We start from the raw sequence: 24,526 nt of genomic DNA on the forward strand, positions 1-24,526 counted from the left end.
TCTGTGCTCTATTTCGTGTGCTTTTGCATTATTAATTTTGCAATTAACCATGGCCTCTAAATAGGTGAAGAGTTGGCCTCTAAATAGGTGAAGAGTGGTAGTGTTGGTGAGAATGTTTGAAGATAACTGAAATCCAATTAAAGAAAGAAATCATTGAAAAGAGTGATAAACATGATGAACACCCATGTCATCTCGCATTTCCGAAAAATTTTAATGCGCAGGAAAAGGCAAGTCACATTAGACTGCTACTTCGTGAAGTCTGGTCCACCAGCTGAACGGCTAAAAACACCAGAAACCCAAGAATTCACGAGAGAAAACACCTGAAGGAGAACATCCCTCCATTGCGGAGCAACACTCTCCCTCAAAACTGTAACCTCCTCTCCACCCAGCTTCCTCCTTACTTCCTTCATGCCAGAGCTCAACTCATGCAAGGTTAGTTTTCTTGGTTAGTTATGGTTAGTTTTTGTATAAATTAAGGATTTTTCAAACTTAAATTTTTTTTCTGTGCTTAAAACTCATAAAAAAAAAAGTGTTTACAGTGAGCAGTTCATAAGGGTGTAACGTGAACTCTTGCAATGTTAGTTGGTTAGTTTTACTATTACACTGTGCATTCTACGGTATAATTAACTATTTTTGTGCTTAAATCTTAAAAAATTTACATACAGTTCATACAGTCTGGAACGGATTAATTGTATTTATATACAATCTTATGGGGAAATTACATTCGGGTCGCGTCCAGAGTTACCACTGTACTACTAAAAAAATAGCAAAATTACCCATATTATTTGAGTCTATGGTTTAATCATCCAAGATAACTGAAAAAGGATGGAGCATGCCCTGAAATTTGCAAGCCAAATCAGATTTTCTAGAAACCCCCAACAGCAGCATCCCTACTTAAAATTTTAAAAAAGCATGCATTACAATGAGTATGTGCCAGTAACATTTAAAATCCTACATCTTATTCAAAACAGATCATATAACCCTTTTACACTACACATTCAGCGAACAGAGAGACACAGAAACAACACTTAATCTAAAGTTACTGCTCAAAAAAAAAAAAGGTGACAAAAGTCAGCATGTTTAGTAAATGCCTTTCAGATTCTAAATATTTGCACCGTTCCTTGCATAGTATATTTGATTGTTATTTTCTAAGTTTTAAATAGGCCATTATTTTCTCACTAGGTTGTTGTTTAAAACAAATACCTAGCATGATAGATATTTTTAAATTATTTTTACTTAATTGATTTATATTTTAAATTTTATAATCCAATCCATTCATCATCTATGATTTCTGCATGCAGGCAGCCCTGGCTGCTATTCCAATTGACAGGCCAGGACAGCTAGGCTGTGGTAATACAGGCAGCTATGACATAAGATTGGACTGAAAGGGATTGACATAATTAACGACATTGGAAGAGAAGCAGATTTGAGAATGTAGTTTAAAACTTAATTACTCGTATATACTTTGTTTGAGTTGTAATCAAGATAATCTTGAATTTTGTCAGAGTTTGAATCTTGAAAAAAAAAAAATGCTGACAGGAACAAAGCATTGGCTGGGGCAATGTCTGACTGAGCTGCTTCACCGATAAATGCTGCCTCCATAGTGGTACAGGATATGGTTGATTGTGTGTCACAAAGCCACAGGATTACTTTAAGTTAAGGTTGACATAAAGGCTTACTCTGTCACTCTGCCATTTTTCATTCTGAAGCCACTTCTGCTGCCCTATGCAGACAGCATGCTGGATTCAAGGGTCACCCAGGACCATGTAGGACCAGAGAGTACACAACATATTAAGACAGGCAGCCATGTAGTAATCTAAACATATTAGACGGTTACCATAATCCTGGTGAACTTATTATTTTGCCAACTTGTACTCCATTTGATTATATTTGAGATAAATTGAAAATGTAGAATATGTATGAAGAAATGTGCAATACATTCTCTGGCCTTTTCTAATGCTCTATGTTGTCCAAAGTTAAAGATGAAGAAAAAATGGGGAGGTATTTAACTACACTAACAGTTAACCTTCACAGTGTGGTAAGATTATAGAAAATTAGCTATTCTGTTCAGGTCCACCTACAGTAACAGTATATAAAGTGACAAAACAATTTTCAAGTATCTTAATGCAACACAGGCAGGGTACCAAACAAATCTTTTGCAGATTATTATTTTTTTAAAAGGGGGAAAAGGTGTGCTTCTTACAGTCACTGTTGAGCCATGCAGAAGCAAAGAGATGATTCACTACTGTTATTTCTCCAAGAACATTAACTATACATATGCAATCAAAATCGTAATGTAATTAATTTTAGAAAGTCCCTTCAAAATGTCCACTTTTCATCCAGTTACCCCATGTACAAAATTTGCCCTTTTTTTTGTAAAAAAAAAACAAAAAACATGGCATTCTGTGCAACTGTTATCTGTGAGCTGCAAAGCACTAAATAGTAAAGCACTTGACTAAAACAATGTCACAAATATTTTAAAGAGACACTAGCACTGTTTGCCCTGTGGAAAATCTGATGTCAAAATATTACAAATTATAAATCTGTATCAGAGTATGGTATACCATACTTATTTGCATGACATTTAAAAAAAAAAAAAAACACAAACATCTTTCTTTTGAAAAAAGGTCGAAATTTACTTGGACTTCTGTACAAATGTAATAGTGACATAAAAAGGGTACCACTTTGTTATATTCATGCTAAATATCACCGATGAGGATCAAGGATAAAATTACGCACCTTTTTAGCATCAGATTATACTGTAATTACTGCCAAACCATAAACACCCTTTTGAAGAAGAACTTTCCCTTTTTTGAATCTTCATATATTATGGCTAAGAGTATGGGATTCTACTACGCCCCTCATAAATAAAACGTGGCACCTCTTGAGATGCTAAAATGAGTAAATGGTTAAGTATAACTTAAACTGTAAATAGACTCAACAAATTAAATGCTTAATCATTATTTATCAATATTCAGAACTCTGAGCTCTAAACTTCAGCATACAACACCCCTTATTAAATTAAGGTAATTAAAACGGCCAACCTAAAAACGTACATAAAAAAAAAAACCAGGGACAGCGTACATTTCAGAGTATTAACCAGTTACATACAGCAAGGCTTACATATCCCAAGTTGTTGAAACAACTCATTGACACAAAACAGAAGACTTGCAAGATTTATAATTTACTGATGACCTCTTTCCTGTCTTGGCTGCAAGCCAAATATTAAAAATACAATTTCCTACTTATCTATTAGTACTAGTAATAACAACAATAATAATATATTTTATTTTTATAGTAGTATTGACAGAGACTATCTGAAAAGACTTCTTACCTGTAAGTGCTAGGGTGTGGTTGCGACCACATGCTGCTGTCACAATCACCTCACTTGCCAGGGCTTCCACTAGCTTGGGGATCTCTACACGTTTGGTGTCACAGTGACCTAGCTGTCCTTTATCATTGCGACCTGGATCACAAAACACAACAGCAACTGTTGAATCCTCAATTAAACCAAATACTGTTTTACAATGTATTTTTTTTTAATCCTAGTACATGGGGACCTTCCAGAGCACTTAATGTTTATTGCACCTTGTTAAAATGTTATACTATTTTTAACTACAAAATGGAACATTTAAATTGTACTTTTTTGTCTTTAACATAAACCTTGGTAATACCAAAGTGGAAAACAATTTAAAAAATATTGTCCAAATGGAAACTGGGACTTTAATATAAACTATTCACTAACTTGCATGCACATAAAAAAATAAGAACCCACCTGTACATAAGGTAAAAGTAATAACTAAGCCAAAAATATTTTAAACAACTGAAGGACAAAGGTAGCTCAGAATTTTCTAAAGGTCAGGGTGGGAGTTAATGGTTTCTAAAGTACAAGGTGGCCAAAGCTATTCCAATAAAAGTGTATGACGAGAACACCACCATGGGTGCCAAAATTAATTTTTTGGAGACGAGTCCCTGAATCAGAGATTGGTAGACTCAAGAGGATTCCAGTTAGGGCCACCTGCTTTATCCATCTTTTTTCAGTGATTTTGCAATTTCCACTTTTGAAGCTCATAGCTCAGTCCTATTTTCTCATAATAAAAAGCACCATCACATTAACTCTCCTTACTTAGCAACTTGTTTACTTCATGGTATTTATTACTCTCATTACAATCAATCATAAAGATTCTTGCCTATTTTTCAAACAATTTACACAAAATACAACTTGTTTTTCTTTCCACATCTACTTTACAATTTTTAATATATAGTTTACTTTCAAACTCCGATCCCTTAGCTTCTTGCACCCTCACAACTGTTTTCAAGCAATCTGTTTCCTTATAGCTCACGCTGTCACCTTCTGCCACAATCTTCCTCACTCCCCACTTGTCATTCACATCTAATGATTTCGTAACCTCATTCCCTCCTAATACCAAAGTTTCAGCCAAATAAGTTCTAACGCTCTCCTCCTTGATCTTTCATTCAGATATTCAGGCTTGGTACATAACCCTTACTTTTCTTAATTTGCTAAGTGATGATGTGGTGGTACATAATGTCTCCTTGGATCACCTTTACAATATATGCCATGTTCTGATCAATTTTCCTCATCAATAGCATTTTCTGTGACTTACACCAGTAGGTGTATGTATTATAAACTAGATGGTAAATTTTTTGTTTTGGTTTATTTGATCTCACTGCTGCAACCAACATCTATCATTTAATTTTAATATGGTATGCTTAACTGTGCAGTCCATACAGAGTTACTTCCCAATTTGAGTTTCTCTTATCTTTCAGAACTAATTTCAATTTTGAGGTGCAAGTTTGTTCCACTCCAGAACCTGCTACCCATGCCATTTTACACAGCTTTATTTTAATGCAAATCTCTCTCGCTCATATAGGCAAACACTTTCTTTTGTTTTCATGCTGTTGATATGCAGCTTTACATAGGCTTGAAGCCTATATAACTGCTCACACAATGTTTACATGACCTCAAATCTTCGGCAATTAAACAAAAAGGTGAGGAATTTAATTCTTGCTTTCAGGCTCAACACTGTACATATTGACTCCAAGCTTAATTCTCTTAAGAGACCCTAGTGAGATGCTTTACCAATTAATTTTTGCCTTACAAATTGGAAGTGTGTGCACTACACTGAAAATTTCTATAGCTCAGTCAATCAATAAAATTAATAATACAGAAAGTAGTACTGAAGACAGTTTCACTTTACTTGGTTCAAACTCTAACAATGGCAGTTGTACAGCACATGGTCAAACACCCACAGCTACAAAAACTGCAAGGTCTAAACATCTTCCAATAACATCCATTAGTACCTACCCCAGCTCCAGAGCTTCCCCTCAGTAGTGATAATCAAGCTATGGGCGGCACAGGGACCTGATACAACCATTCTAACCTGAATGCCACTCATACAACCATAACGATGAGGACCCCACAGGTTCTGACCAAGGTTTCGGTAGGCAGCTGCAAAAAGAGAGGAGGAAAAAAACGATATTAAACTAAATATTAAGAACATCTGATACCACTGAAAATAAAAATGAAGTACTTTTTTTCCATAGCAGCATAGGTAATGTCACTTATGGCTACAAGTTACAAATACATTGTTACTCAAGCAGCATTGGTTAAATGATAGGCATTGTGATCCTCATAGCCTCAAGAGGGCGGATTTCAATTATAGCCCAGTCAATATCTGTGTATATGGTACACCATTTTTCAATCAAGTATTGCACCCACACATCGAACTTGTATACTTTAAATCAGATAGTGGGTCTTAATTGACTCAATAAAAGTTTGGGCATATCTTTGTATGATCTTTGTTTGATACCCATAAATCTGAAACTGGATTGAACATATTTAGCCAATACATGGCCATCATTTAGCTTCATACAACTAAAGTCTCCAAACCATAGTGCAATCATCTAATTCTCTATGGGGCTGGCTTCATTTCACAGTTGTAACAACAAAGGCCATAGTGCCAATGCCCTCAAGAGTTTTATTTTTAGATCTTCCCTGCAAAGTAGACACTTTTAATTGGCAATGGAGTCAAACGGATACTTTATCCTTACTTTTGGTAATTTGGAAAGTAACTCTCCAAGTCAATGTAGATTCTATATAAAAACCAATGTCATTAGCAGATGAAATTTTGCATCTTGAGCTGTCTCATTGGTTTTATGGTAGTAAAGAGGTGATCAAGCAGACCAGACTTGTCCCCAGTATGTGAAATATTAGAACTTTGGTGGTATAAGTAATTGAGCCCCAAGCTGGAATACATCTTGTACACATTCAGCTTGTTCTCCATTCTAGAGGATGACAAATCCTCCAATGTACAAACAAAATCTATATATTGCTGTTGTATATTAACATGTATTGGTATTTTTCATATCTCAGTAGATGTAAATAAGAATATCATGTGCACATAAGAAAATTTAAACATTCAGTACTGAAAGTATAAATAAAATCTAGCAAAAAATACTGTTAAAAACAACAAATTTAACAAATATCTAAAACAGTTCATTTACATGTGGAAGGGTAAAGACATTTACTGGAAACAGAGTAATGCTGTGTTGAAACTTAAGGGTAGTGCATCTATAATTCATTTCCACATACAATACGTGCATGCTACCGGCAAGTTCACACTGCTGTACTTACCACAACAGCAAATAAAACCTGATGATCAACAGTCAGAACACATAGAATGGAGATCTACAATGATCATGCAAATTTACATCAAGGCTACCAAAAACCATACGCATGCTACAGGTCTTCAATAACCCTGCCCTAACCTCCAAAGTGCATAAAAGGTCCAAGTGTATGTTATGGCTAAAGTTTCATTCATCCAATTCATGTCCAGAATTTACTTCCACCAAAGGCAAGCAGATCTGACGGAGTTTGGTAAAGTGCTGAATTTTAGGGGCCCACACATTACAGAATTTAGGTCTTGATTTTAAGGGTTTTACACTATTTTACTTGACTGAACTTCTACAAGTTAGAAAGATACTATTTGGGTTGTGAAATACAACAGGACATCCATTACATCTACACAGAACTTCAATGTACTTCACCCCAACACCCCGGAAACAGACTTAACATGTCATTATGAGCAAACTCTTAGTAAGCCGAATTTTCAAAGTTCCATTTAATCCAACAAAATGACGACCTAAGACTCTGTAATGGTGGAGTAAATTTTACGTCAATGTAGAGCACTTCACGGGTCCCGTGCTTGCAAAAATGTACCTCATATCTAAAACTAGGCCAATATGCACTTAAATTGTTATTGTGATTATTTTGAACCAAAATGCAATTTGATAGGTTTCTAAATGTTTGCAAAGCACCTTAAAGATTGAAAATCAGCAACACATAAACATGTGCAACATATAAACATGTGTTTACACATTTTCTATACAAACTCCAAAACTTGTTACAATAGTATCAAATATTACCAAATGAAACTTTTTTCTCAAAATTTAACAACTGCATGATGCCTCAAACAGGTCATTTAACATTCATGGACAAGTTAAGAATTTATTTATAAAGAATGTGCAAATTAAAATAAAACCCAGTAATGCAACTTTTGGTAAATATCTTTTTTGGTCTGCATGCTGAACATTCTGTTCAAATCAATGTTTTGAGGCATGTTTAACAGCAAAACTGTGCATTTCTGGATGTTTATGCGTGTGCTTAGCAACTGCAACATTGTTCACTTCAGAATATTTAATAACTGCAAGTCTGTTCACTTTGGAATTTTTGTATCTATATAAAGCAACTGCAGCTCTGCTGACCTCAGGATTTTTGTGCCTATTTAGTGGCAGATTTATTAAATTGATTTCATCTGGTATCGTCTATATCTAGTATGGCACTTAAGATTTTCTGTTTTATTAGTATAGTTTTCACATAATTCAGTCATATCAGATAAGAAAAACAATGTACTTAATTGCAATTTTTGGTATAACCAATTTTAAGTCAGATCAAGAGCAGTAATAAGTTTGTAAACATCAAAATGAACCCTGCATAACACTTCTGTGAAACAATCTTAACTAGCTGACCGTTTAACCCAGATTCAGCAAGTATGCCATTTCTCTAAACTTCAAATACACTTGTAAAAATTTCTGATGCAGTTAATCTACAGTTAATCTACAAAAAGGTAGTGCAGGTTAAGCGATTTTGCACATCATTCATATACATATCATTGCCATTTGATTGGTATTGCTCCCACTGTCTCACTACCAGATGGACAATTTGATTCAGAATTACCAAACTGAATACATCTCTATTATATTCTGTGAAACTGGTAAATTATTAATCAAAAGTGATTATATTTTAACTGATTAAACCCAATATACAACTTGAAATAAGTCTTGTGTATGAAAACGTTTTTTAGCAGAACTTCTTCCTCCCTTCTACTTCACAACTCCCTTGGCACAGCACTTCTAATTCCATGTCTTTTTCCTATCCTAGACTGTCACTTTTTAGTCCACCCTATTACTCAGCGGTGTCGTTTGCCTACTACACTCATCAGGTCAGCTGGAGATTTTCATTTACACTTAGTGACATAACCTCAGCACAGCTGCTAGTCCCTCTCAGACTTCAGTCAGCTCTGTGCAACATGTTAGCACACTGAACTCATGGATAGTCCAAAAAAACATGTAGGCTTATTTTCTTTTTTCTATACCAAATTTCAAACAATTCAATTAAGGCACTTCGAAATTTTGAGGAAGATAATTTTCCTATTTTTTTTTTTTTTTTATAACTGCTAATTAGGGCTGGGTAATATAGACAAACATTCTGACGATAATTTTTTCATATCAGTGGATAGATATATATGACGACAAATCAAATTACTATTTCTGTCAAGCCTAAAAGTTCATTTTTTTACTCCTAAGTGAGATGTGAAGATGTATGGTTAATTTTGGTTTAAATATTTATTTTCTGTCCGAAGCTAAAAATGACAAATGTACTCTAGTAAATTTTACAACTGCATTTCAAATGAATAAAAAGATTTTAGTATATTATATAAACCTAATTATGACCATTCAACAGCTTCAAGTGGTACAGGAGAACAAAACACGCACAAGTAAATTCTTTGGTAAATTCCAAATAAATTAGGTAATACAAAAGTCAAAATACAAATACAAGTCAAAAGCTTTCAGGTTTTACAGAACACACTAAACTTGTTGGTCAACTCCAAATAAAAAAATATCTTAAGTCCAAAATCTTAAATCTAAAACCAAAATCTTAAAGCTTTCAGGTTTTACAGGAAAACACAAAGTAAATTTGGTCAGTTCTAAAGAGATAAAGTAGCATTAATAAGTAGGTAATAATTAATAGGTGTAAAAAAAAAACACTATACTCTACCCCTTCCTTTGTACATATTCAAATGGTTTTAAATAAGTGGAAAACAATGCAACTTTCTGTATATATCCTCAGTACTAATTCAAGCGGCTTTCAAATGTAAATGAAGGAGAACAAACAAAAAAAAAAAAAAACTGACATATTCACTCAATTGTGGTCTGCTTATGCTCCAAGGAAAACAAAGGCACAAGAAATTCCCATTAGTGCAGCACTTGCTTGGGTCTGGGACTATAAAGTCTTGCATTACGCATGCTCTAAAGGATGGCACTGCTTCAGATTGTAAAAATATTAGTGGTATTACCTGTGTTTGAGGGTGCATTCTTCTGACACAATTTGCAATGTACTCTACTCTGCTTCTTGTTGAACTTTAAATAGCCAAAATATCGCCACATTCTTTTCGACAATGTTTTTGTCTCTTGAGCCTTTGGCAGAGTTCATCTAGGCACCTTCTTTGGTAACGCGAAATATTTGAGGTTTAGTTAACATTCCTTTGTAATTTTCTCTTTTATCTCACTCCCACTACTAACATACACTGCTGCTGCAACCCAGACATTACCACGTGTACAGCTGCGAGCTGCTACACTCCAAACTGTGCGAGTCAACCTATCCCGACGTGGCCGTAACTATTCCAGCCACACAATTGGTTCAACGCAGCAATATTCTCATTATTGGCTTTTCGTGTTATCTGTCAAAACATGGATGGAATGAGTTATATGGACTATTGAACATGATTTAAGCTTCTACGGAGGAAAAGTTACTCTGTGATAATGATCTTTGTTTTATCGCCCAGCCGCAGTTGGAATATCAAAATGTCCTCTTAGTGGATACCTAATGCCCTAGACACATCATCTTGCCAAATGTCAGCTTTTTAGCTAAATAGAAAATAGTGTTTGTTAATTAGTGAGTCAGTCACCTTTGCAATAAATAACTTTTAAAAGTGAGGAAAAGTAAAAAAGTGCTGAACACTGACACTGACTTGAACACACTGATTTTTATTAAATATCAAATTGAAAATTTAATACATTGCCCAGCCCTACTCTTAAGTACATATTTTTTAAAAGGGGGTGTCTGTTATACTGGCTACTTTCAGCCTTACTCAAAATTCACTATACACCTATCATGGGGAATCTGCAAAACATGAAACAATAAAAAGTAATTCTGAGAATTACTCAGCTTGAATTTAGTCACGGGGTTGCAGGTGTCTCGTATATTATTTAAAAATCCCACATATTTGATCAAAGTAGGGAGGTTGTGCTGTGTCTTCAAGGCAATAGAAGACTTTCAGTATTACCACTTTTGAGCCATTATAGAATTAATAAAACTACACAATTCATGCATGCTTGGAGAGCATGATGTGACCAATCGATGGTTAGTGGGGTAAATTAACCAAGTAAGATTAGCTTTTAAATACAGTGACACACAGGATTAAATTAAGAAAGCAATATTACAGTATTAGCTTTTAAATATAGTGCCACACACAGTAACAATAAAGGAACAGAAGCTTCTCACTTCTCTCCAGATTTTTTTTTTTTTATTAACATAGCTGCAGTTTTCCATCCAATTATTAATTTTCTGACCAGTAAAAGCATTTCCTGATTGCTGGGAATCAGTGCTTGCCCTATTCTGGATGCAAAATGGGATCCCAACTTGGAACAGGGTGCCAAGCCAGCATATATCCATCTACACATCATTCTAAAATAAAACTTACTTAGTAAGTATTTTAAAACTTCCACTTCTGCCAAACATCCATTAATGTTTTGAGGCACAAAGCAAATTGTATGACATGCAATGTGTTAATAGAAACTCAATCTCTGAGGTATGCAATTAGTGGGGCTACTGAAATGGTATAATTCCTGAAAATGAATCGGCCAACATTAAATTTGTATCATTAGCTGGGATTTTTGGAACTCATTTTAAGAATCAGTAAAACAAATAACATTTGACTGAAGCATACACAGCATATATTCAAATTACTGAAATGAATGCAATGGCATCTCTAGTTATAATCAATTTTTGCACTTGCATTCAATCGCTAATTATGGATTAGTACACAGGCATAAACAGCAGCAAAGACTGATTCAGCTATATGAGAAAGCCTGAAAACACAACAAAGCCCATTTTATAGAAACTCACAAATAACTGCCAAACTGCCAAGTTCAATTTCACAAAGGTAGACTTAAAGTTCAGACAAATCTAAAAAAGGAGGCAAAAATTTGGAAAAATTAAAGTATGTATCATTTGAAATTTAGGTTCACTTTACATACCCAGTAATGTTTTTCTTCACAAGCTCACAGTATGAAAAGTGTACCGTTACAAAAGAGTTTGGTATAAATAACATCCCAAAATGCCTTTGACTTCAGTGACACTGAATTACTGAATCTTTGGAATATTTATGTTTAGCATTGATTTTAAGCAGTAGTTACTTTGCATTTACTGGAAAAAAAACTTCTAAATAATTTAGTCTGTCCACATGTAAGAAACATCAGGTATTTCATTAAGATTGTATATTTAAATATAAACCCTACGTTTAAATCTTTGTGGTTACATTAGAGAAAAATTCACAACTCTAACAAATGATGAAGCCCTATGACTAAAGAATACTAGATATTCAGGCACTTTTTAGAAACATAAGGGATAGAAAAAGAACAAGTGTCACAATAACAGTAACAGAAAATGTTCTTGAAACTGCCTGCATGTTAAAATAGGACATCTTGACATATACCAGTACATTAAAAATAGAAATATTTATATAACATGTAACTCTATATTCTGTTCTCTAGTAATAGCCTACATATAAAAGGTCTTTTTTAACAAGTTATTTATCCAAAACTCTTAAGATCTCCAACAAGTTTGACAACTGCATAATGTTTAATAATAAGAAATGTTTCTGGAGTATACCATTTATCTGTATGTTGACGGATTAAAATATATGTAAATGCACCTAAATAAAAGGGCAGTGCTCTGTAAAATAGCTTAAATCTACCAGGACGCACTAAACCACCTGTTTGTGTACATAAAAGACATCCATGTATGGACTTCATATATAATGATGGCTCAAGACACTTCTTTACCTACCAAGTAATTTTATGCAATGACAGCATACTGTCAGCATCACTTAATGATTAACAAGGTTTAAAGCTTATTATTCTGTTAGAACCCCTTTATTCTTAAGCTATTAACCAATAAAATAAAAATAAAAAAAAAATCACACTTATAAATACACTTTAAGCTTCTTCAAAATTTCACCTCATTATCAAAACCCCCAACCCTAGGGTAACAACAATCATTAGTACTTGGTTGATGAGGAGGATAAGTCTTTAGAAACCAAATGTGATGATGTGGCTAGAGACATGCATACAAACAAACAAAAAAAAAAACATATCTCGCAAACAATTCACTGTACCTTGCTGTTTTGGAACTTCTTTTCTGCCAATTAGATCCCAGTTGGTGGCTCCACAAATCAGAAGCTGACCTTTAAACTTAGAACTTTCAAGTTTCTGCAAAAATAATATTTTTAACTGAGAACTGCATTATATTATGATGTAACTGTAATTTTACATAAGAAACAGCACCTAAATCTGAAATTAAATGCAGTAGTTTTAAAAATGTCAAGGTACAACTTTTATAATATTAACTATACAACAACTTTATTCAATAACAGAAGCTTAAAATGAAATGATGTACGTAGATCAAATACTTCAATGTAACCTTTAAATAGCTTACTTGGAAACCACGGCACCATAATTAAAAAATGTAACTTAAACTTATAAACTTATTGGGAATTTCACAAGAAAAACAATGGTGTGCTTGGTTTTAACGTAACGTTATTCTTTCATGAGTTATTTACAAGTTTCTGACCACTTATAAAATGTGTTCAATGTGCTGCCCATTGTGTTGGAATGTCAATGCAACCCTCTTCTCCCACTCTTCACACACTGATAGCAACACCACAGGAGAAATGCTAGCACAGGCTTCCAGTATCTGTAGTTTCAGGTGCTGCACATCTCGTATCTTCACAGCATAGACAATTGCCTTCAGATGACCCCAAAGATAAAAGTCTAAGGGGGTCAGATCGGGAGACCTTGGGGGCCATTCAACTGGCCCACAAGGACCAATCCACTTTCCAGGAAACTGTTCATCTAGGAATGCTCGGACCTGACACCCATAATGTGGTGGTGCACCATCTTGCTGGAAAAACTCAGGGAACGTGCCAGCTTCAGTGCATAAAGAGGGAAACACATCATCATCATGTAGCAATTTCGCATATCCAGTGGCCTTGAGGTTTCCATTGATGAAGAATGGCCCCACTATCTTTGTACCCCATATACCACACCATACCATCATTTTTTTTGTTCCAACAGTCTTGGAGGGATCTATCCAATGTGGGTTAGTGTCAGACCAATAGCGGTGGTTTTGTTTGTTAACTTCACCATTCACATAAAAGTTTGCCTCATCACTGAACAAAATCTTCTGCGTAAACTGAGGGTCCTGTTCCAATTTTTGTTTTGCCCATTCTGCAAATTCAGTGCACCGATCTGGGTCATCCTCGTTGAGATGCTGCAGTAGCTGGAGTTTGTAAGGGTGCCATTTGTGAGTAGCTAATATCTGCCGAAGGATGTTCGACTAATGCCACTCTCCAGTGACATGCGGCGAGTGCTACGCTGTGGGCTCTTGCTGAATGAAGCTAGGACAGCCACTGATGTTTTCTTCATTAGTGACCGTTTTCATGCGTCCACATTTTGGCAAACCCAACACTGAACCAGTTTCAAGAAACTTAGCAAGCAGTTTGCTAACTGTAGCATGGGAGATGGGTGGTCTCGTAGGGTGTCTTGCATTGAAATCTGCTGCAATGACCCGGTTACTACGTTCACCAGATATCAACACAATTTCTATCCGCTCCTCACGTATTAACCACTGCAACATGTCAATGGCTGTAAACAAAGAGAAACTTGTAAATAACTCATGAAAGAATAAAGTTACGTTAAAACCAAGCACACCATAGTTTTTCTTGTGAAATTGCCAATAAGTTTGAGGTGTCACATGGCCCTCTTCCTATTGAAAAAACAAAAGTTGGATCCAAAATGGCCAACTTCAAAATGGCCACCATGGTCACCACCCATCTTGAAGTTTCCCACCTCACATATACTAATGTGCCACAAACAGGAAGTTAATATCACTAACCATTCCCATTTTATTAAGGTGTATCCATATAAATGGCCCACCCTGTATAATCTGATTTGACCTGTATAACTCATATATAATTTTGTATTAAAACATGTTAAGAGTGTCAACTGTATCTGTAAAGTGACCAAGTAAAATAAGGATTCATTAGATTCAATCTCTTGCTCAATTTTATCCAGCTCTTCTTAAGCTTTTAATTAAAGGTAGCCCAAGGGAATGGTCACTAATTCATAGTTACACTACTCGTAGACCATTCAGTGAAAAATATAAACCTGTATATTAATGACAAGCATTCTTCAAAATGTTTCTACACTTTTTGGTCTGCAAAACATTAATAGATAACTGGATGAGACTTTAACTCTATAACCCTTACTCTGGTGGTTCAGAACTGATTCTGGGGTCTCTCTTATCAGTGTGCTACTTAATTGTGAACTTAGCTGTACATCTATCCATATGCACACACAAAAAAAACATCACACACACCAATGAAATACACAATTCTTTGGACAAAAATGTAAACAGAACTGAAATTCACACTAGATTATGAACTCAGTATGAAGAAAAATGCTTTAGCACACCAAAGTATACTGTATATTAGAAGATAGATATCCTTGAACTGTCAGGAAAATGTGGCTGATGCAAAGCTCTTAGGAACGGCAGACCAAAAACAAACAAACAAAAAACAGTGACTAAACACATAGTAAGGGCTACCACTCTCACTGAGAAAACAATTGGCACAGAAGGAAATGAATTACAGCAGTGCATCTCTTACAGATCAGCCTTTTCATGACTGCACATTACTCTTGACTTACTTTGTAAATGGTGGGGTTTTGATCTCAATTGTCTGAAATTTCCAAGTATTCATTTCATGAGTACCCACCAACCATTTCAAAAATGAATCTCAAGCTCTCCTTAATATTGCATACCATAGGACTTTGTAGCAAGAACAATTTCAACAAATACAGTTTTATACACCCTCTTTACTATCAGTTGAATTTGTAAGGATTCCCTACTCAACAGTGTTAATTTTAGCTATAACCATTCCCTATTGCACATCACTTATTATACGCAAAATATATAAAAAGCACTTAAGTGGAACTCTGAGCAGCTCCTAAAAATAACTTTCTGAATTTTCACACAAAGAGCATAAACTTGAAACTTCAAGTCAGCTAAGGACCTGATTACAAAGAACGTGTCCTAAACATCTACTGATTTTATTTTAAAGTAATTTCACTCTAACAACCCAAGTATAAAATCAGGTTTGTTTACTGGAATGCATTATTTCAAAACAAACACAAATGTTTAAAATCTTACAATCTTCTCTTTGACATCATCAGCAACCGTGACTGGCTGCATTCCTGACTTTGTGGCAGTTTTTCCTGGTTTCTTTGTGTTCTCCTGCTCAAAATCATCAAACTCATCTTCACTGCTGAAGTCTCTGTCCTTCTTCCTACCACCAGCACGCTTTCTCTTAATTCCTCCATTTCCAGAGATGTCAGTGACCTTCTTTCTTGGCATTATGTTGAGTCTAGGATCAAGTTGGTAAAGGATAAAATAAGTCAAATGTTTTTGAGTCTTTTAGAAACTTAAAAATGACTTTGCGAGCAGGCTGTAAGGAGGAGTATCCCTTAGTCAAGTTCTGGGTGCCTGCACCATTTGTAATTGATAGTTTCAGAAAAAGGTGCAGACAAATTAGAGCTTATTTGAAAATTCAAACAATAATCACAATGCCATTTTTAACTAAACCATTTCATTAAATAACTGGTTTAAAGTATACTTTACATAAAACACTACAAGAATTACACCATAGGAAAACATCAGTTTAGGAAAAACAGCTAAAATAGTCTAAAGTAGGTCATAGGAAACAACTGTATAAATAAAGTAATCTTATTTTGATTAGAAAATCTCCCTTAAGTTAGTTTCTTCCACTTCAAAAGTTGCAAGAGCCAGAGATCATCTTGACCATAATAATAATCATGGTCTAAATTCATCAATGGAACACGGTTGCATTGAGTGGATTTAGAGTTTCCAACTAAATGGACAGCATATCTTGGATTGATGACCGGAACTCATGCAACATACATAAATGCTACACCACATCCAAGAAATTTAACAAAGGTTCAAGTGACCCAAGTAGGCACCACTATCCATAAAACCGTCCTATACTAGCATCTACTGAACAAATTAAACTACAAATCAATAAAACTGATGAACATGACCAAAACGAGAACAGGTGTGCAATTCTGTAGGTTTAGTCATCTACTGACACATTTATATAAGTAGATTTGGCCTGATCTTTCAGGTTAGAAAAACAATTTTTGCTTACCTTACCTATGGTGTACAAAATAATTCTCAATTGAGAATTTTGTGGCGTCCTTATATAAAAATGATACCTCTTACATCTTTCAGAGTGAAAGGTAGCATACTTTGTACTCCTAAGGCTCCCATAGGTCATCATTTCTGGTGATTTGAGACAATATATTTGTGAACACATGCCTGTCCTGCACAGAACAGTTGATCAATCAAGAATCTGATCACCCATAATACGGAAAACTCAATAGAAAACACACAATATCCATTTCACAGGTATACGAAGAAAAATTGTTTTGATCATTCCACACGATTTTTACATATTTTGGGTGCTGAATTAAAAAATGAAAATCATTTTTCTCCATCACTATTTTTTTTTCAAAAAATACTTTTCATCTGGTGGTGGATCCAGATAAAATTCTAGAACCAACCACTTCATATTATGCCTGGTGTAATAAAGCAGCTTGTCAAAGCCAGCTCAAAAGATAGAACCCATTTTATGCATTTGTACTAAAAGTTTACAGATTTGTCTGAAGCTAAACTGAAAGACGGCATTTTTGTTGGACACATCAGAAAACTGATTTCTGATGAAGAATTTGACGGTGCAGTGACCTGGAACAAAAGGCCTGCTTATTCAAATATCAAAAACATCAAGGTAAAGATTCAAATTGGAAAAAAAATGTGAAAAATATATTAGTCAAGTTTAAGGAATTGGGTTGCAATATTTATCTCAAAGTTCACTTTTTGGATTTCAATTTGTATTTTTCTCTTAAAAATCATGGACCAGTAAGTGAACAGCAGGGTGAAGGATTCCATCGGGATATCAAGGGATACTGTAGAAAGAAGATAACAGAGACGGTGGGATGTCAGTATGATGGCAACCTATTACTAGAAGTTTCAAAGACACACAAGAAAAAGCATACAATCGATGGACCACCAAACAAAATTTCAGATCACACTCAACGGACACCCCACCTGCACACAACTTTTGTGGAGTAAGATTAGGAAGGCAGTACTGTTAACTTCTTGTCATTTCTATATGTGCTTTATTACCTGATCACAAGTGAACACACCTTTTGTTTCTTTTCCAACTGCTGTATGATTGCATGTGCAAGGAGAAATTATGAGGTACTTGAATCAGGTGTGAGACTTCCCCTTACTGACATGTACAAATGTCACATGATTTGTATTAAATGGTGTGCACAATTACCAACGTATATATTTATTTTTACCCATTAATTGTTTTTAAAGCTCCATGTTAACCTCTCAACTAATTATGCTATGAATAAGATTCCCTAATTACTGGAAGCAGACACTTAGCATGACTACCACAGCAAACACAATTTTCACATATAATGCCCAGAATCTCATGTAGTTAGAGACTACCGTGTCAGATCACATTCACACATTTTAATCATTACAGGTTTACTTTCCAAAGGGGTCTTAGTCCAGTTGTTTTGATATACACCCAAACACATCAGGAGTGTCCAAATCTAAACGAACCAGTCTTTCACGGAAATTGCAGAGTTTTGGGGGTGGGGGGGGCCCTTTACATTAATATTGTATGGTTGTTTGTAATATATTTATTTTACATATCACCCACCATGCCAAAGGATTAAAATTAACAGTAACATGGGTTAATGTCCAATCACAGACTTAATTATACCACTATAGACTTGACACTCTAGTTCAAAGGTTCCCAATTTCAGTCTATGAGGTATCACTGTGGCTGCAGGTTTTGATTACAACCAATTCTTATAAATACAATTTCATAAACATAAGGAAAGGGTGAAATCAGAACATAAAGAGCAAAACCTTAAAAAGAAAAAAAAATGTCTGAAACAAATGCTTCCGACGTTTCTGTACAAAACAGGCAGAACTGGAAAATAAGTGTGTTTATTAAAGGGAGGAATACAACGAAATCCAGAAGGTTGTTATGAACACATTCAGTTAAGACGATCTGTAGGACTAAACTTTAGGACCACATAGCCAAGTATTTGATTACTAATTACCACAATGATGAACTTAACATTCAGTTTCATTTGTACCTTTGGCTGCACATCTCATCACTCATTGTCAGTATTTTGATACAATTAAGGCAGTAAAGTCAACAGGAAAATGTGAACTAAAAATAATTTGGTAAAAGAAAGTTAACATTTAAAAGATAAGGCAAAAATGAAAGTTTCTCAATTTTGTTTACATGTAAATATACCAGCACATAGTTCTAAACGCAAAAGAAAGGCTAAATTAAAAAAAAAAACCTAGATCGCTAATTTACAAGTGAAACCGAACCATTTGATTTGTGAAACTGGCTGGAATAACCCCCCAAACACACACACAGTGACACCCGAGGACTGAACTTGGGAATCCCTGCTCTAGTTAAACTGGCAGGAAGAAGTGACAATGTGCTGACGTCCGTACTTCTACCATCCCAAGCACCGACCTATATCGGCTCAGGCCACTAATTCTGCCCTTCAGAGGCTACGGCCCTCACAGGAGCAGGTTAACATTTTACCTATCTGGTTGACGCTTTTATCCAAGGTGACTTACAACTGCTAACGTGCCTTTTGTTTTCCCAATTAGAGCACAGGAAAGTGATGTGACTTGCACATCGCCGTTTGTACAGTGGCACTAACAGGATATGACACTATGTGACCACGAACAAGTCAAGATTCGAAGATCTGAAATTATGTTACCAAACACCAGTGCCATGTTAGCGAAGGTTTCCACACAACAGGCAGTATACCTCCGCGTAACTCCGATCCACGCAATTTGTTCGAAGTAGCCCGTCACAGAGATGCGAGATAACCGCAATGTGCCAAAGTTCTATAAAGGCGCTCTCGAGACAGAAGAGATGCTCAGCGTCGCGGGAGTGGAAAACAACATGAAAGGCTGCCGCGGGAATAAATCAAAAACAATAATACTGACTTGTCAAGTTAGTTTTTTTTCCGAAACATACTACAGATATAATGAAACAATGGACATTAATGAACAATTAAATGGTTACACGCGAACTATGGGAAACTAATAAACAGTCATCCATTAAACTAACGGTATACTGCCAATGTTAATTGGACTAAATAAAAAAGTAGCTTTAAAATAACTAATTTTACCACATTCTCACTTCATTTAACGTTTTCTCCAAAGAAATCATTAGGGATAAGAACATGAATGTAAACGGCAACAGCCGCCGTGCCGGATGGCACCCCACCATCCCTGCCCCCTCTCAAGACAAAGGCCGCCGCGCTCGACACCCGGGAGCAGACTGGCGCGCGTCTCCCGCCTTCGACCGCTGCGTGTGCGGCGCGTGGCTGTCCAGGACACGCGCGCCAGTTCATCTACGCGCCCACTCTCGGGCCTCATCGTCTCCTCCTCCACCACCGTCAGCATCCATTGTGTGACAGAAACGCCGACTTCCCGTGCAACCGCTTCTCCCAAAAGACTAAAAAAAAAAATGCTGCCCCAAAGAGAACTTTACAACCGACACGTCGATACAAACAAAAACGAGTCGGTTTTCCGAATCGCACTCGGTAAAGTAAATCTTGGAGAAAGAAAAAAAAAAACACTGCGGTAACAATCAAATGAGCAGACGCGTTGATAGATAAATAATTAAAGACAACTGAGGAAATAAGAAAGATGTCGGCGGGGGAGCCGTGGAGCCCGCCGTTTCCTGCCTTCCGCCTCTTTGTCTGCCGTCTTAGCCGGGCAGATGTACACAACGGCGCGTCCACTTCACACCTGCGCTCAAATATAAAACGTTTCCCCAATCATGTTTAAGAAAAAAAAGTTGCATTTACAAAAAAGAACCTTAATGTGCATCCCTATACCCGAGGTGAAAACAGCAAAACTCACTCGCAATGTCCTACGCCGGCTTTATTAATTTATTATTTGGAAAAAGCGCATCATGGTACGATTATTATTACTGAAATACAACTGACTCTCTCGCCATTCTTGTCACCAAATTAAAAACTCAAAAAGCGGCTTACATTAAATTCAGCAGAAAAAGACGCTCTCCTGTCGTGGAACAATCCCCTTCAAACTTTTAGAATTTTTTTTTTTTTAAATATTCGCATCCAATCGGGAAGTAGGATGTAGGAAAAAAAGCTCCAAAAGTTTGTCTTTGCGGCCAATACGGCTCTTCGTCACGCAACTTTTTTATTTTTGATCAATTCTGGCTCTTCTCGAATTTCTCTCTCTCTTCCTACTTGTTTCCCCTTTTTTTCTCGCTTTTCCCCCTTTTTTTCTCGCTTTTCCCCCTTTCTTCTCAATTCTCTCCTCCGGCCCACGCTACTCTGTTTCCTCCTCCTTTTCTTCTTCTTCTTCTTCTTCTCCTCCTCACGGTCTCCGTGTTACCGTCTTCTTCTTCCTCCTGTTTTTGATTGATTTTGAACAAAAGAATCTGCAGCCCGTCCGACTGCACCACGTGGGTTTAGCCTGCAGCTCAATTCATTTTTTCTTAAGTCGGTGATGAAGAGGGGAAAAAACACATCGAAGAATATCAATGTCACCCCCCCTTTCCCCATGTGACCCTAAAATAAGACCTCCCCCTCCCTTTATCAAAATACAAGAAACTCACCTCGCTTTTCCGGCCTCTTGATTTGTTTTTTCTCTCGCTTTCAACGGAGGAGTACCACAAATGAAGATATCCGCCGATGTCAGAAACGGGGGGATCCACGCACAAAGCAGCGGCGCCCCCTCCTCCTTCTCGCGCTGTCTGTTTTTCTTTTTGTTAAAATGTAAATATGAATCGTGAAACAGAAACACATGGGGGGAAGCTGGGAAGAAAACGGGGAGGAGGGGGTGTGCTTAAAAAAAAGTGGAAAACGGCGAAATAAGAGCTTTACAGCGTCACCTAGCGGAAAGGAAGACTGCAGGTGAGGAAAAAACCTACGTTTAGCCGCATTTCTCATTTATTACACACTCATTCTTGTAGCCCAGGGGTGTCCTACACAGATCCTAGCGGGCTGCTGGTTTACATGCTGACCATTTTCTTAATTAGTGACCAGTTTTTGCTGCCAGTTAACTTCTGCTATAATTTTAATTGGCTTGTTTTTTTTAAGACTCTGGCACCTTTATTGTTCAATTTTTTATTAACTGTCAGTCAAACAAAAATGAGATGCAAAATGAGCCAACACATGGCCATCTAACCTGTGTCCATCGTACACTATTTGGAAATAAACAAAGCTGAATGTCTTGATGATGTTGATCTGCTCAGGTCACCAAAACATTTTGATGGTGTTCTTAGAAAAAAGAAAATAAACTGTTTTAGAAATGTGTGATAATAATAATAATTCTTAGCATTTATATAGCGCTTTTCTTACTACTCAAAGCGCTCAGCAATTGTCGGTTAAGGGCCTTGCTCAAGGGCCCAACAGAACAAAGTCACCTTTGGCATTTACAGGATTTGAACCGACAACCTTCCGATTGCCAATGCAGATCCCTAGCCTCAGAGCCACCACTCCGTCATGATATGGCAGAATGAGAACACCAACAGCATCAATCCATTATCCAACCCAGCCAATCCCAGCCAACACAGGGCGCAAGGCAGGAAAGAAACCCCGGGCAGGGCACCAGCACACCACAGGGTGCACACACACAAACCAATCACACACTAGGGACAATTTAGAATCTCCAATCCACCTAACCTGCATGTCTTTGGAGGAAACTGGATTACCTGGAGAAAACCCACGCGGACACGGGGAGGACATGCAAACTCCACGCAGGGAGGACACACCAACAGCAATGGAATAAAATAACAAGTTTAATTAACAACAAGATTCAAAACCAATTGGAGGTAAAATGTTTAGAGTTTGAGACCCTGACTTTGCTGATCATCTGCGACTCACTCATGCCTAGCTTAAGACCCCCACAAGCCTGTGGGTGACTTAGCTCCTTAACAGAGAGCTAATCACACTTTTAACAAAGAAGCTTGTGGACACCTGGCAGTTTAATGCTGCCCAATGCATCACATTGACACTTGATCGTTTCATTAAGAGAGGGTAGGTCCCCAATTGACACTTGGCTGTTTCATCATGAGGATTAATGAAAGAACCACTTGCCATCACAGACCCCTGGGCTCACGTCCAGAAGGCCCTAATGGTAGAACTGTCTCTGCACTCTTAAAAATAAAGGTGCCAGAGTGGTTCTGCCATACCGGAACCATTTTTGGTTACCAAAAGATCCATCCACATGAAGGTTGCAGGAAGAACCTTTTATTTATTTAGATCTCTAACAGTCTTCATACAGTTACTAAAAGATGGTAACAAATTCGTAAAATGCTAATTGGTCCTAATTTCAAAAGGACTCTTTGCTGCATAAAATAACATCAGCTAAGTTCAGGTTTTCTTAATCTGAAAATGTGCAGCTAGGTTGCCCACCATACATTATAGATTTCAGTTTGTTCTATATATTAGGAAGTTTTTCAAAGCACAAAGGACCAACATCATATACAAAGAACCTATTGCAGAATGAAATGGTGTGTTGTTAAGCTACAGTTCTACAAGGAACCACACAACCCAGTAAAAAAACATAAAATGTCATTAAATAAAAAATATTTTTAAGAGTGTGGGCTCACTTCACATTTCATTTCCGTTTGGCTGCCATTCAAGGAAAAAAGAAGCAATTCAGAGGACTAAGTCTTAAAAAACAAGGCAAATAAAGTGAAAAGAAGTCAATTATCAGCAGGAATTGGTTACAAAATTAAGAAAATAGCGGGAAGAAAAACCTGCAGCCACTGTGGCCCTCCAGGATCGGAGTTTGATACCGCTGTTATTGACAGATCCCAAGCATGTGTTTTATGTTAAATGATCATGTAGAGATGTAGGCTCTCCTAGAAACATTTGACACAAAAAGAAATGTATCCTTGTCTGTACCTATGCTGAAAAAAATATTTTTATATAGCCAAAAATCACACAAAGGATGTCTCAATGTGCTTTAACTGGCATTGTTTAAATCACAGCTCACCAGGCTTAACTCTTTAAGAAGAAGAAGAAAAAAGACTCCCAAAAAACCTTGCAGGAAAGAAAGGGAAGGGCAATTCAGATCTACCTTCCAGGTAGGTTTGGGTTTGCAGTGGGTGTCAAAAACTGGGTAAAACACAAGATAGAAAACAGAATACAAATAGTACTCTTCATAAAGATAGATGGCTGATATAGTTATTGGTCTCATATTAAATGAGTACATCAGGAAAAAGAGTATCACTTAGACATCTGTGATGGGATGAGGTGGGATGGGATGGGTCAGCAGATCTTAAAATAGAAGACTTTTGCTGGATTTGGCAACATACACTCCCTGGAGGAGAGGATGGCATGCCCTAAAGGACCTGAGGGTGCAGAATCCAGGATAGCCTGAGAGAGTAAGGACAGAGTATGTTAGCAACATTAGAGTTCAGTTTTAAAGAGTTATATTCCATCTAGGTTTTAATTTCACTAAGGGAAGTTGTAAGACGAGAAAGCCCAGATGAACTTTCACTTTTAACACTGACAGATCTGAATATTATCTGCATAAAACAATAACCCAGTCCAAAGCTACAAATAAAATAGCCAATGTGAAGCATGTGAAAACAGAACTGCAGGGGGCAGAGGAGAAAGCCTTCATGAATGCCTTGTGTGACTGATTCTGGGCTGGACCTGTTGCTGCCAAGACTTACAAACTATTGCCTATCAGTGAGATAATACTTGA

The 24,526-nt window shown here is 36.6% G+C and overlaps 1 protein-coding gene across 2 annotated transcripts in view; it reads right to left on the minus strand.

Annotated features, from left to right (window-relative positions):
- rcc2 (regulator of chromosome condensation 2) overlaps positions 1-21,667 on the minus strand; it is a 34,450-nt gene extending 12,783 nt beyond the window's left edge. Inside the window, exons 1-5 of one of the 2 annotated variants that reach the window (XM_039755456.1) lie at positions 21,423-21,667; positions 15,851-16,064; positions 12,759-12,852; positions 5,327-5,470; positions 3,335-3,466 (exon numbers count right to left, since the gene is read on the minus strand). In XM_039755456.1, the coding sequence (XP_039611390.1) occupies positions 3,335-3,466; positions 5,327-5,470; positions 12,759-12,852; positions 15,851-16,054 (574 nt within the window). In that variant the 5' untranslated portion in view covers positions 16,055-16,064; positions 21,423-21,667. Of the gene's footprint in view, positions 1-3,334; positions 3,467-5,326; positions 5,471-12,758; positions 12,853-15,850; positions 16,065-20,832; positions 21,373-21,422 lie in introns of those variants that run through there. The other variant, XM_039755455.1, reaches the window with a different exon arrangement.
- Between the last annotated feature and the right edge of the window lie 2,859 nt (positions 21,668-24,526).

This window comes from Polypterus senegalus, chromosome 6 (genome assembly GCF_016835505.1).
Source record: "Polypterus senegalus isolate Bchr_013 chromosome 6, ASM1683550v1, whole genome shotgun sequence".
NCBI lineage: Eukaryota > Metazoa > Chordata > Cladistia > Polypteriformes > Polypteridae > Polypterus > Polypterus senegalus.